Raw genomic sequence first — 13021 nt, 5'->3', positions numbered from 1 at the left:
CCATGATGTAAGGAGGGAGACTGTGGGGACCCTGATGTAAGGAGGGGGATTGTGGGGACCCTGATGTAAGGAGGGGGGCTATGGGCACCCTGCTGTAAGGAGGGGGACTTTGGGTACCTTGATGTAAGGAGAGGGGCTAAAGAGACCCTAATGTGAGGAGAGGGACTATGGGGACCCTGATGTAAGGAGGAGGACTTTGGGCACTTTGATATAAAGAGGGGGACTGTGGGAACCTTGATGTAAGGAGGGGGCTAAGGGGACCCTGATATAAGGAGAGGGGCTAAGGGGACCTTGATGTAAGGATAGAGGCTAAGGGGACCCTGATATAAGAAGGGGGACTGTGGGGACCCTGATGTAAGGAGGGGGACTGTGGGGACCCTGATGTAGGGAGGGGGACTGTGGGGACCCTGATGTAAGGAGGGGGACTGTGGGGACCCTGATGTAAGGAGGGGGACTGTGGGGACCCTGATGTAAGGAGGGGGACCCTGATTGATTTAAGGAGTGGGACCCTAATTGAAGGAGGAGAACTATGAGGACCCTGATGTAAGGAGGGGCTAAAGGGACCCTGATGCAAGGAGAGAGACTATGGGGACCCTGATTGATGTAAGAAGGGAGACTATGGGGACCCTGATTGATGTAAGAAGGGAGACTATGGGGACCCTGATTGATGTAAGGATGGGGACTATGGGGACCATGATGTAAGGAGGGAGACTGTGGGGACCCTGATGTAAGGAGGGGGATTGTGGGGACCCTGATGTAAGGAGGGGGGCTATGGGCACCCTGCTGTAAGGAGGGGGACTTTGGGTACCTTGATGTAAGGAGAGGGGCTAAAGAGACCCTAATGTGAGGAGAGGGACTATGGGGACCCTGATGTAAGGAGGAGGACTTTGGGCACTTTGATATAAAGAGGGGGACTGTGGGAACCTTGATGTAAGGAGGGGGCTAAGGGGACCCTGATATAAGGAGAGGGGCTAAGGGGACCTTGATGTAAGGATAGAGGCTAAGGGGACCCTGATATAAGAAGGGGGACTGTGGGGACCCTGATGTAAGGAGGGGGACTGTGGGGACCCTGATGTAGGGAGGGGGACTGTGGGGACCCTGATGTAGGGAGGGGGACTGTGGGGACCCTGATGTAAAGAGGAGGGCTATGGATGACCCTGATTGATTTAAGGAGTGGGACCCTAATTGAAGGAGGAGAACTATGGGGACCCTGATGTAAGGAGGGGCTAAAGGGACCCTGATGCAAGGAGAGAGACTATGGGGACCCTGATTGATGTAAGAAGGGAGACTATGGGGACCCTGATTGATGTAAGGATGGGGACTATGGGGACCCTGATGTAAGGAGGGAGACTCTGGGGACCCTGATGTAAGGAGGGAGACTGCGGGGACCCTGATGTAAGGAGGGAGACTGCGGGGACCCTGATGTAAGGAGGGAGACTGCGGGGACCCTGATGTAAGGAGGGAGACTGCGGGGACCCTGATGTAAGGAGGGGGACTGCGGGGACCCTGATGTAAGGAGGGGGACTGCGGGGACCCTGATGTAAGGAGGGTTACTGTGGGGACCTTGATGTAAGAAGGGGGGCTATAGGCACCGTGATGTAAGAAGGGGGACCCTAATGTAAGGAGGGAGATTGTGGGGACCCTGATGTAAGGAGGGAGGGACTTTGGGGACCCTGATGTAAGGAGGGGGGCTAAAAGGAACCCTCATGTAAGAAGGGGGGCTAAAGGGAACCCTCATGTAAGGACGGGGGCTAAGTGGACCCTGATGTAAGGAGGGGGGCTAAAGGGAACCCTCATGTAAGGAGGGGGGCTAAGTGAACCCTGATGTAAGGAGGGGGAGTGTGGGGACCCTGATGTGAGGGGAGCCAAAGGGACCCTGATGTAAGAAGGGGGACTGTGGGGACCCTGATGTATGGAGGGGGGCTAAGGGGACCCCATTGTAAGAAGGTGGATTTTTTGGGGACCCTGGTGTAAGAAGAGATTGTAGTGACCTTGATGTAAGGGGGATTGTGGGGACCCTGATGTAAGGAGGGGGACTTTGGGGACCCTGATTTAAAGAGGGGCGCTAAAGAGAACCCTGATGTAAGGGGGGGGCTAAAGGGAACCCTGAACTAAGGCGGGATTGTGGGGACCCTTATGTAGGGAGGGGGATTGTGGAGACCCTGATGCAAGGGGGGACTTTGGGGACCCTGATGCAAGGGGGGGCTAAAGGGAACCCTGATGTAAGGGGGGGCTAAAGGGAACCCTGATGTAAGGAGGAAGCTAAAGGGAACCCTGATGTAAGGAGGGGGCTAAAGGGAACCCTGATGTAAGGAGGGGGCTAAAGGGAACCCTGATGTAAGGAGGGGGCTAAAGGGAACCCTGATGTAAGGAGGGGGGTAAAGGGAACCCTGATGAAAGAATGAGGACTGTGGGGACCCTGATGTAGGGAGGGAGACAATGGGGACTCTGAAGTAAGGAGGGGGACTATGAGGACCCTGATTGATTTAAGGATGGGGAACCTAATTGAAGGAGAGGGACTTTGGGGACCTTGATGCAAGTAGGGGACTAAAGGGACGCTGATGTAAGGAGAGGGACTATGGAGACCCTGATGTAAGGAGGAGCTAAGGGGACCCTGATGTAAGGAGAGGGACTGTGGGCACCCTGATGAAAGGAGGGGGACTGTGGGCACCCTGATGTAAGGAAGGGGGCTGTGGGGACCCTGATGTAAGAAGGGGGGCTGTGGGGACCCTGATGTAAGGAGGGGGGCTATGGGCACCCTGCTGTAAGGAGGGGGACTTTGGGTACCTTGATGTAAGGAGAGGGGCTAAAGAGACCCTAATGTAAGGAGAGGGACTATGGGGACCTTGATGTAAGGAGGAGGACTTTGGGCACTTTGATATAAAGAGGGGGACTGTGGGAACCTTGATGTAAGGAGGGGGCTAAGGGGACCCTGATATAAGGAGGGGGGCTAAGGGGACCTTGATGTAAGGATAGAGGCTAAGGGGACCCTGATATAAGAAGGGGGACTGTGGGGACCCTGATGTAAGGAGGGGGACTGTGGGGACCCTGATGTAGGGAGGGGGACTGTGGGGACCCTGATGTAGGGAGGGGGACTGTGGGGACCCTGATGTAAAGAGGAGGGCTATGGATGACCCTGATTGATTTAAGGAGTGGGACCCTAATTGAAGGAGGAGAACTATGGGGACCCTGATGTAAGGAGGGGCTAAAGGGACCCTGATGCAAGGAGAGAGACTATGGGGACCCTGATTGATGTAAGAAGGGAGACTATGGGGACCCTGATTGATGTAAGGATGGGGACTATGGGGACCCTGATGTAAGGAGGGAGACTCTGGGGGACCCTGATGTAAGGAGGGAGACTGCGGGGACCCTGATGTAAGGAGGGAGACTGCGGGGACCCTGATGTAAGGAGGGAGACTGCGGGGACCCTGATGTAAGGAGGGGGACTGCGGGGACCCTGATGTAAGGAGGGGGACTGCGGGGACCCTGATGTAAGGAGGGTTACTGTGGGGACCTTGATGTAAGAAGGGGGGCTATAGGCACCGTGATGTAAGAAGGGGGACCCTAATGTAAGGAGGGAGATTGTGGGGACCCTGATGTAAGGAGGGAGGGACTTTGGGGACCCTGATGTAAGGAGGGGGGCTAAAAGGAACCCTCATGTAAGAAGGGGGGCTAAAGGGAACCCTCATGTAAGGAGGGGGGCTAAGTGGACCCTGATGTAAGGAGGGGGGCTAAAGGGAACCCTCATGTAAGGAGGGGGGCTAAGTGAACCCTGATGTAAGGAGGGGGAGTGTGGGGACCCTGATGTGAGGGGAGCCAAAGGGACTCTGATGTAAGAAGGGGGACTGTGGGGACCCTGATGTATGGAGGGGGGCTAAGGGGACCCCATTGTAAGAAGGTGGATTTTTTGGGGACCCTGGTGTTCTTACACCAGGGTCCCCAAAAAAGAGATTGTAGTGACCTTGATGTAAGGGGGATTGTGGGGACCCTGATGTAAGGAGGGGGACTTTGGGGACCCTGATTTAAAGAGGGGCGCTAAAGAGAACCCTGATGTAAGGGGGGGGGGTAAAGGGAACCCTGAACTAAGGCGGGATTGTGGGGACCCTTATGTAGGGAGGGGGATTGTGGAGACCCTGATGCAAGGGGGGACTTTGGGGACCCTGATGCAAGGGGGGGCTAAAGTTAACCCTGATGTAAGGGGGGGCTAAAGGGAACCCTGATGTAAGGAGGGGGCTAAAGGGAACCCTGATGTAAGGAGGGGGCTAAAGGGAACCCTGATGTAAGGAGGGGGCTAAAGGGAACCCTGATGTAAGGAGGGGGCTAAAGGGAACCCTGATGTAAGGAGGGGGGGTAAAGGGAACCCTGATGAAAGAATGAGGACTGTGGGGACCCTGATGTAGGGAGGGAGACAATGGGGACTCTGAAGTAAGGAGGGGGACTATGAGGACCCTGATTGATTTAAGGATGGGGAACCTAATTGAAGGAGGGGGACTTTGGGGACCTTGATGCAAGTAGGGGACTAAAGGGACGCTGATGTAAGGAGAGGGACTATGGAGACCCTGATGTAAGGAGGAGCTAAGGGGACCCTGATGTAAGGAGAGGGACTGTGGGCACCCTGATGAAAGGAGGGGGGCTGTGGGACCTTGATGTAAGGAGGGGGGCTGAGGGGACCCTGATGTAAGGAGAGGGACTTTGGGGACCTTGATGTAAGGAGGAGGACTTTGGGGGCCCTGATGTAAGGAAGTGGGATAAGGGGACTCTGATTTAAGGAGGGGGACTATGGGCACTCTGATGTAAGGAGGGGGCTATGTGGACCCTGATGTAAGGATAGGGACTGTGGGGACCCTGATGTAAGGAGGGGAACTGTTGTAAGGAAGGGGACTGTGGGGACCCCGATGTAAGTAGGTGGGTGTCACGTACCTGGTGTGAGAGACCAATGGAGAGAGGGCTTCCCTTGCGGCTAATTTCCAGACTCCCCAGAGAGTGGGACAGCAGGAGTCAGGCCCAAAGTGGCACAGGTCGCCTGTAGGAGTGCTTATTGGTGGTCTACCCAGGAGCACAGCTGATGCACGGAGATGAGGTCTGCAGACAGGTGGCACCTGTGCGATGTATACAAGCCCTTCCGGGGAACAGAGGATTACTGGATAGGTGCTTCAAAGCCAAGGTTCGGTACCGGGTGGAGATCAGAGCAGATGTAGTCAGATGGGATAGCTGAGGTCATACACAGAGGAGCAAGAAAGAATATCCGTTAGCCAAGCAGAGGTCATACACAGAGGAGCAAGAGAGAATATCCGTTAGCCAAGCCGAGGTCAGGTCAGGGTTTAAGTAGAGAAGACAGGTCCAGGTGCAAGCCGAGTTGGTAACAGGAAATCACAGAAGCACAGGAAATCACAGTTCACAATAGCACAGGAACAAGGTACTGGGGAGCCAGAGATCAACCAGCACCTGAGAGTAGTGCAGGGCTTCCTTATAAAGGCCGTTTGGCGCCAAATTTGAGCGTATGTGAACTTCTGCGGCCATGCAAGGTACTGGCAGGGGTGCCAGGTCTCCTAACACCTCTGCCGAGGACAGAGCCCTGACAGTGGGATAAGGGGACCCTGATGTAAAGAGGGGGACTATGGGGACCATGATGTAAGGAGGAGGGCTAAGGGGACCCTGATGTAAGGAGAGGGATTATGGGAACCATGATGTGAGGGGGACTATGAGCACCCTGATGTAAAGTGGCTGACTGGGAGAACCTTGATGTAAGGAGGAAGGCTAAGGGGACCTCGATATAAGAAGGGGGACTGTGGGGACCTTGATGTAAGGATGGGGGCTAAGGGGACCTTGATATAAGAAGGGGGACTGTGGGGACCCTGATGTAAGGAGGGGAATAATGGAGACCCTGATCTAAGGAGGGGGGCTATGGGGACCCTGATGTAAAGAGGGGGGCTAAGGGAACCATGATGTAAGGAGGGAGACTGTGGGGATCCTGATCTAAGGATTGGGGCTTAGAGGACCCTGATGTAAGAGTGGGGACCCTGATGTAAGGAAGGGGGCTATGGGGACCCTGATGTAAGGAAGGGGGCTATGGGGACCCTGATGTAAGGAAGGGGGCTATGGGGACCCTGATGTAAGGAAGGGGGCTAAGAAGACCCTGATGTAAGGGGGGCTAAGGGGACCCTAATGTAAGGAGGGGGACAGGGAGGACCCTGATGTAAGGAGGGGGACTATAGGCACCCTGATGTAAAGAGGGGGACTGTGGAGACCCTGATGTAAAGAGGGGGACTGTGGAGACCCTGATGTAAGGAGGGGATTGTAGGGACCCTGATGTAGGGAGGGGGGACTTTGGGTACCCTGATGTAAGGAGGGGCCTAAAGGGAACTAAGATGTAAGGAGGGGGGCTAAAGGGAACCCTGATGTAAGGAGGGATTGTGGGGACCCTTATGCAAGGAGTGGGACTTTGGGGACCCTGATGTAAGCAGGGGGGCTAAAGGGAACCCTGATGTAAGTAGGGGGGCTAAGCGGACCCTAATGTAAGGAGGGGAACTGTGGGGACACTGATGTAAGGGTGCAGACTCTGATGTAAGGAAAGGAGCTAAGGGGACCCTCGTGTAAGGAGGGGAACTGTTGTAAGGAGGGGGACTTTGGAGACCCTGATGTAAGTAGGTGGGATAAGGGGACCGTGATGTAAGGAGGGGGACTATTGGGGCTGTGATGTAAGGAGGGGGGCTAAGGGGAAATTGATGTAAGGATGGGGGCTAAGAGGACCCTGATGTAAAGAGAGGGACTCTGGTCACCCAGATGTAAGGAAAGGCACTGTGGGGACATTGATGTAAGGAGGGGAACTTTGGGGACCCTGATGTAAGGAGGGGGACTAAGTGGACCTTGATTTAAGAAGGGGGCTATAGGCACCCTGATGTAAGGAGGGCGACTTTGGGGACCCTGATGTAAGGAGAGGGATTGTGGGGACCTGGTGTAAGGATAGGGGCTAAAGGGAACCCTGATTTATGGAGGGGGGCTAAAGGGAACCCTGATGTAAGGAGGGGGGCAAAGCGGACCCTGATGTAAGAAGTGGAACTGTGTGGACCCTGATGAAAGGAGGGGGGCTAAGGGGACCCTGATGTAAGGAAAAGGACTGTGGGGACCCTGATGTAAGGAAAAGGACTGTGGGGACCTTGATGTAATGAGGGGGGCTAAGGAGACCATAATGTAAGGAGGGGGGCTAAGGGGTAAGCAGGGATTGTGGGGACCCTTATGTAACAAGGGGGATTTTGGGGACCCTGATGCAAGGGGGGGACTTTGGGGACCCTGATGTAAGGAGGAGGGCTAAAGGGGACCCTGATGTAAGGAGGAGGGCTAAGGGGTCCCTAATGAAAGAATGGGGACTGTGGGTACCCTGATGTAGGGAGTGGGACAATGGGGACCCTGAAGTAAGGAAGGGGACTATGGGCACCCTGATGTAAGTAGAAGGATTATATTGACTCTGAAATAAGGAGGGGGACTATGGACACCCTATATACCTTGGTACCTTGATACAAGCCTCTGGTACTGAGTGGGGCATCTTAGATAATTGGAAAAAGTGAATTGTGTTCTGCGGTGGGGAAGCAAATTGTACGGATATAGAAAGAAATTGTGCTCCTACCTAACTCTGTGTTTTTGAGTGTGCATTGAGGTGTTATGTAATGGGGTTGATTTACTAACAGCAAATAAGCTGTGCATTGCAAATGCACTTAGAAGTGCACTGCAAGTGCTCTGAAAGTACAGTTGCTCTAGATCTGAGGGGAACATGCAAGAAAAATAAAAAAAACAGCATTTTTGCTTGCACATGAGTGGATGAAAGAAATCACCAGAGCTTTGCCTCATTTCAAAGCTTCCCCTCAGATCTAAAGCAATTGCACTTGCAGTACATAGCATGTTTACCTTTAGTAAATCAACCCCTATGTGTTTTTGTACACTCTCTTGTGTTCTTATTTACCAGTCTTTCTTATGTACCAGCCTGATTTGATACAATTGCTGGTTATGTGTTATGCTAAAATTTCAGTAAAACTATTGAAAGTAAAAACTGCAGGGGCACAGGCTTTTCTACAGAAACTGTGGTTTCTTTTGAGACAAAAGGGTAGACATTGAGAAGTTTCTGTCTTGATGCACTGTGCATTTACATGCCAACATCTTTGAAAATTCAATTGATATTTAACCTAGTGCTTTGTTTTTTTAAATTGCAGATAGAAAACAATAGCGCTTGGAGTAAGTTTCATAAACAGGGTAAACTTTGAAACTTTGAACCCTTTTGAAATCAGGCCACCAGAAATCACCATGTCATCACAAGCAGCTTGTAGCACGCTAATTGCAAACGGGAAGTTAGACACTATGAAAGACTGGGACATAAACAATTAAAATGTTTATATATGATCAAGCTTTGCACAGAACAGTGCACCAGCCTGGCAGGTGCTACAATTGCTGGTTTGCCAAATGTAGCTAGATATCAACTATAATAATACATACTACAACTAACCAACCTAATGTTTTTGTCATCTTAAAAGGAAAAAGCAGCAGAGAAACAATACCAAGACAGCGGGGTGGCAGTCATGGAAGGAAGAGAAGAAGATAACTCTGAGGCAATTTTGTGGTAAGATGTCCAGTATTCTTCAGGACCTTACCTTATGGAGAAGGACTCTGGAAACTATTGGAGGTATGTTGGCTGTTAGACCAAATACATTTTTAGCAAAACTGATTGACTATAACTCAAGAATAATCTTTTAAGGGGAATTTCAGCTGTTTTTTTTTTTCTAGTTTTGGATAAAGTAGGCAGGGATTGGAACTTCTGTTGTGTTTGAATTGGTGTCTGTGTCCCCGGGCGGAGATTTTACTTCCTATTTCCTGTTTCAGAGACAAAATCTCTGAAAAGGGGAGGAAATCTTCCCAAAAGCCCCAGTGACAACAGTATCTAGGAAAAAAGTGAGATTGAATGGTCCATACGGGGCACAGGCAGTAATAAAAACAGAGGCTGTTATGCTTTCCCATTATGCCTAAAACTCAACCTTTTTGGCCAGAGTTTAAAAACCCTTGCATGAAAACTCAAAGTCATAAAACATTGAGCAAACTGTTGGCGCTATATAAATCCTGTATAATAAATAATAATAAGTCATGCTATTTGCAAGACCACCACCTTCCCATGCAAAAAACTTTAAAAATTAAGACACACATCTTAGATCTAGGTGATGGTGACATCACTCAATCTTAACGAGGGATCCTGGGAAAGCCAACGATTCCCAGTTTTGCAAGAATGTTCATGTAAGAAAGTTAACGATCCATGATCTAACAAGAATGTGCTGCTGTAAAGCACAGGAATGCATTATCATGAGATTTGGGTTCCTTAACTTTTGCAGTTTAGCGCTCACTCCCTAAAGGGCCCACTGAATTGGTCCTAAAGTTCTTTCCCCAGTGGGCTCACTAGCAGCCAGGCAAACAATCTCAGTCACTCCTCCAGCTTAATGATCAGTCTGGGGGTATTCTTTTTGATGCTTTATTGAAAAACTTGAATTTGGGTTGGTGCAGTGTAACACTGGGATACTCCAGCACTGTTAAGCAGTAACTTGAGGACACCTATCTTCCTCCTAGAAGTGCTGTCCTTGCAGCAGCAAATATTAGGCTGAGCTACACAGGGACATCATGGACAATGTCCACTTTTAAGTACCAGCTGACTCTGATGCAAAAGGGACAGCAGTAGCACACAGTCACTGGGATCTTACACCAGTGTGTAAGATCCCAGTGACTGTGGTGCTTCTGTCCCTCTTACAGACCAGTATCTGTACCAAGGTGGATTTGATTTAAATGAAGTTTATTTAAATTATGATTTAAATCACTAGTGAAAAGGCTTGATTTAAATCATAATGTTTAAAGAGCAACTGTCATCTCTTTCCCACAGCGGCTCCCCCTCTGACCCTCCGTTGACTCACCAACAGTCCCATTCACTTTAATGGGACTCCTGGTGATGCGGTAGTGACACGACAAGGTGAGGGATGTGGCGGCAGCAGGAGAGTGGATGCCCGGTAACAGGCGCTGCCATGATGGATCTAAAATGAAAGGTGTTCTTTAAATGTAAGGAATCCGACTTATTCTTGCTTGTTGTTAGAATCTTTCATATTTTCAAACCAAATGAAGGTTTCTTTTTTAGAATACTAAGCTGTCAGGTTAGTAAAACAGCGACATCAGAACCAACTTTAGGTTAATAGGTTAATCACACATAGCTGGAGAACTACTCAAATTCTTTTATTTTATGTTTTTTTCTCATAGTTACTGTGAAATTGTGTGAATGCATCAATGCAGGGCATGTTGTTTGCATAGCTTGGATACATTGAATGAGTTTACCAAAAATGTAAATATTGCAGAATATACTGCCTCATGCTACATAACTAAGCTCCATTTCATGCTAACTAAATTATTAATGTATCTTAAATAGAAAACTATCAGATATATTTTTACTCCAAAAGCATTATTTTTTTAAATAAATTTAATAAAAATCAAAATAATCCGATTTTAAATAAAAAAAAAAAAGTTTTGTTTTTTTCTAAACCTCAATGAGCAAATTAAAATGTACGCTGGACTGTGACTGTCCTAGCCTTCAGGCTGGGATCTCCTCCTCCTGGACAAGAACCCCTCTGCTCCAGACTTCACACATATTTATGCTCTCCCTCAGTCACCTTCTGGGCATCCTCCCTAGAGACTGGCTAGGATCACAAACATTTATACTGTAGATTTGAATCTCCCAGCCCATTATCTTCCAGAATCATCCAGAAGGCAGGGGGAAGCAGTCAAACCTATAGCGTGTGAAGCTCAGCAGACCAGAGTAATCACAAGCAGCTCCACTGATTACAGGGGAGCTAAGAAATAGATTTACCTAACCTAGCATCTCTCTAGGAGAGTACTACACCAGGTATAATGAAGGCCTAGGTGAGTGGACTGGAAGTAATGGTGTAAACTGAATATATATATATATATTTTTTTCTTGTTATGAATTATTTGTTTTGAATTTCGCTTAGCGTTTTTAGCCGCGTTAGGACCGCTCTATAGCAGATATACTGCTACAGGGCGGCACATGTGCACACAATCACATATATATGTAATTCTGCATTTCCGAGTAGGGAGCGCGCACGTCCTACCCACGCTGCAGATCTCAATCACCGGGTCCCGGCCGGTAATTACCTGCAGGTGCCCCATGATTACCCAGCATCTCCGACGGGGAGGAAGATTGTTTTGTTTACAATCTTCCTCCCTGTCAGCTTGAGAACACTGCTTGGGATGGCTGTGCACAGTACAGCCATCCCGATCAGTGTACTTACAATGAAGAACACACCCCTGGCCCTCTAGTAAAACACTCCCAGCACACTGTTAACCCTTTGATCGCCCTTCACATTAACCTCTTCGTGCCCAGTGTCATTAGTACAGTGCCAGTGCTTTTTTTTTTAGCACTGATCACTGTATTAGTGTCATTGGTGTCGCTGTCAGTGACACCAAGTTAGTTCCTCCCCAGTGTCAGAATGTCCGCTGCAGTCCCGCTAAAAGTCGCTGATCGCTGCTTTTACTAGTAGAAAACAAAATCCAATTATCTATACCGCCATTTGTAAACGCTATAACTTTCACGTAAACCAATTCATTTACATGTATTGGAATTTTTTTTAACAAAGACATGTAGCATTTGGCCTAAATTTATGACGAAATTAGATTTTTTAAAAATTTTTTTACTGGACATGTTGAATAGTAAAAAGTCCAAAATGTTTTTTTTTCTCAAAATTGTCCGTTCTTTTTTTGCTTATAGTGTAAAAAGTAAAAAATGCACAGGCAATTAAATACCACCAAAAGAAAGCTCTATTTGTGGGGGAAAAAAAGGACGTAAATTTCATTTGGGTGCAGCGTTGTATGACTGCACAATTGTCAGTTAAAGAACGTAGCGCCGTAACGCAAAAAAATGGCCTGGTCATGAAGGGGGGTAAATCCTCAGAAGGGCAAGTAGTTAAAGGAGAGCAAGGAAGGAGCTCTAGGAAGTAGTGTAACATTTCATTTTCATGCAAAGCCTCCTTTAAGGGAAACGTTGAGAATCTACAGAGCTTGGGAGAGGGACATGTCACTCGTAAGCTATATACAGTACAGTTCCATATCCATATTATCCCAGTCCTTCTGGGACCCTGTTCTCCATTTTACCCACATATACTGTATCTATGGCCTGATATCTCTAACAATGCCTTTTATGCTGTACCTATAACTGAAGGTCTTCCACTAAGAAGCTTTGTCTTTCACAGGCTGTTTTGGAACAGGAATACAATCATACTTCATTTTCCTGAGATTTTTGGTTCTAATGAACTTTGTTACCTTCCTCCTGACTGGTGGATTAATTGTAATTCCCAATATTTGGTTTAATGAATCAAGTTTGGGACACACATTTCTCATCTCGAACTCAAGCGGTAAGTCTGCATATGTCTTTTGCTAAATATTGAGTTCAGTTGGAAAGGCTGATCTAAAAAGCTCTCTGATTAAACAGCATAATAATGTCCTAAACTGAGGTGTTGGTACTATGGATATACTGTATATGGCCAATATAATTTTTACCTACCTTAATTTGCAATGGGAGATAAACCTATTAGGCAAGCTGGATACCCAAAGCCCACATATACATATATCTTTGACCACTGTGTTGCTCCAGATTACTTACTGACTAGATCTAATTGGAAAATGAGCAAGAAAAGCTTCCAATGCAAAGCAGTTTTTTTTCCATATTTTAAAATGTTTAAGTTATAATGTACTGAGGAGGATGAGAAGTAGTAGAGAGAGCCCCATCCATGACATGAGGCTCAGTGTTTTTTTTGTTTTTTTTTTAGTTATTAGTCAGGAATCATACCACATCTGCCTGTTTTTTTTTTGTTTACCAATTTGTGGAGAAAATATATGGTGTAGAAACAATGGTGTATTTATTACATTTTATTTATGAAGTTTTTTAACTGACACTGACATTATATCAAAGGTCCTTTCTTTGAAAATATACTAG

At 48.2% G+C, this 13021-nt stretch overlaps 1 protein-coding gene across 4 annotated transcripts in view; it reads left to right on the top strand.

Annotated features, from left to right (window-relative positions):
* TMC4 (transmembrane channel like 4) overlaps positions 1-13021 on the top strand; it is an 880426-nt gene that overhangs the window by 122749 nt on the left and 744656 nt on the right. For all 4 annotated transcript variants that reach the window (XM_089683320.1, XM_089683318.1, XM_089683319.1 and 1 more), the window contains 2 exons: positions 8523-8671; positions 12279-12440. In XM_089683320.1, coding sequence (XP_089539446.1) covers positions 8523-8671; positions 12279-12440 — 311 coding nt within the window. The remainder of the gene's footprint in view (positions 1-8522; positions 8672-12278; positions 12441-13021) is intronic.

The sequence above is a fragment of the Staurois parvus genome, unplaced genomic scaffold (assembly GCF_062004578.1).
Source record: "Staurois parvus isolate SC_StPar_1 unplaced genomic scaffold, SC_StPar_1.0 ptg000304l, whole genome shotgun sequence".
Taxonomy (NCBI): domain Eukaryota; kingdom Metazoa; phylum Chordata; class Amphibia; order Anura; family Ranidae; genus Staurois; species Staurois parvus.
The sequence above is the reverse complement of the archived record's forward strand: the minus strand, read 5'-3'. Positions and strand labels throughout refer to the sequence as shown.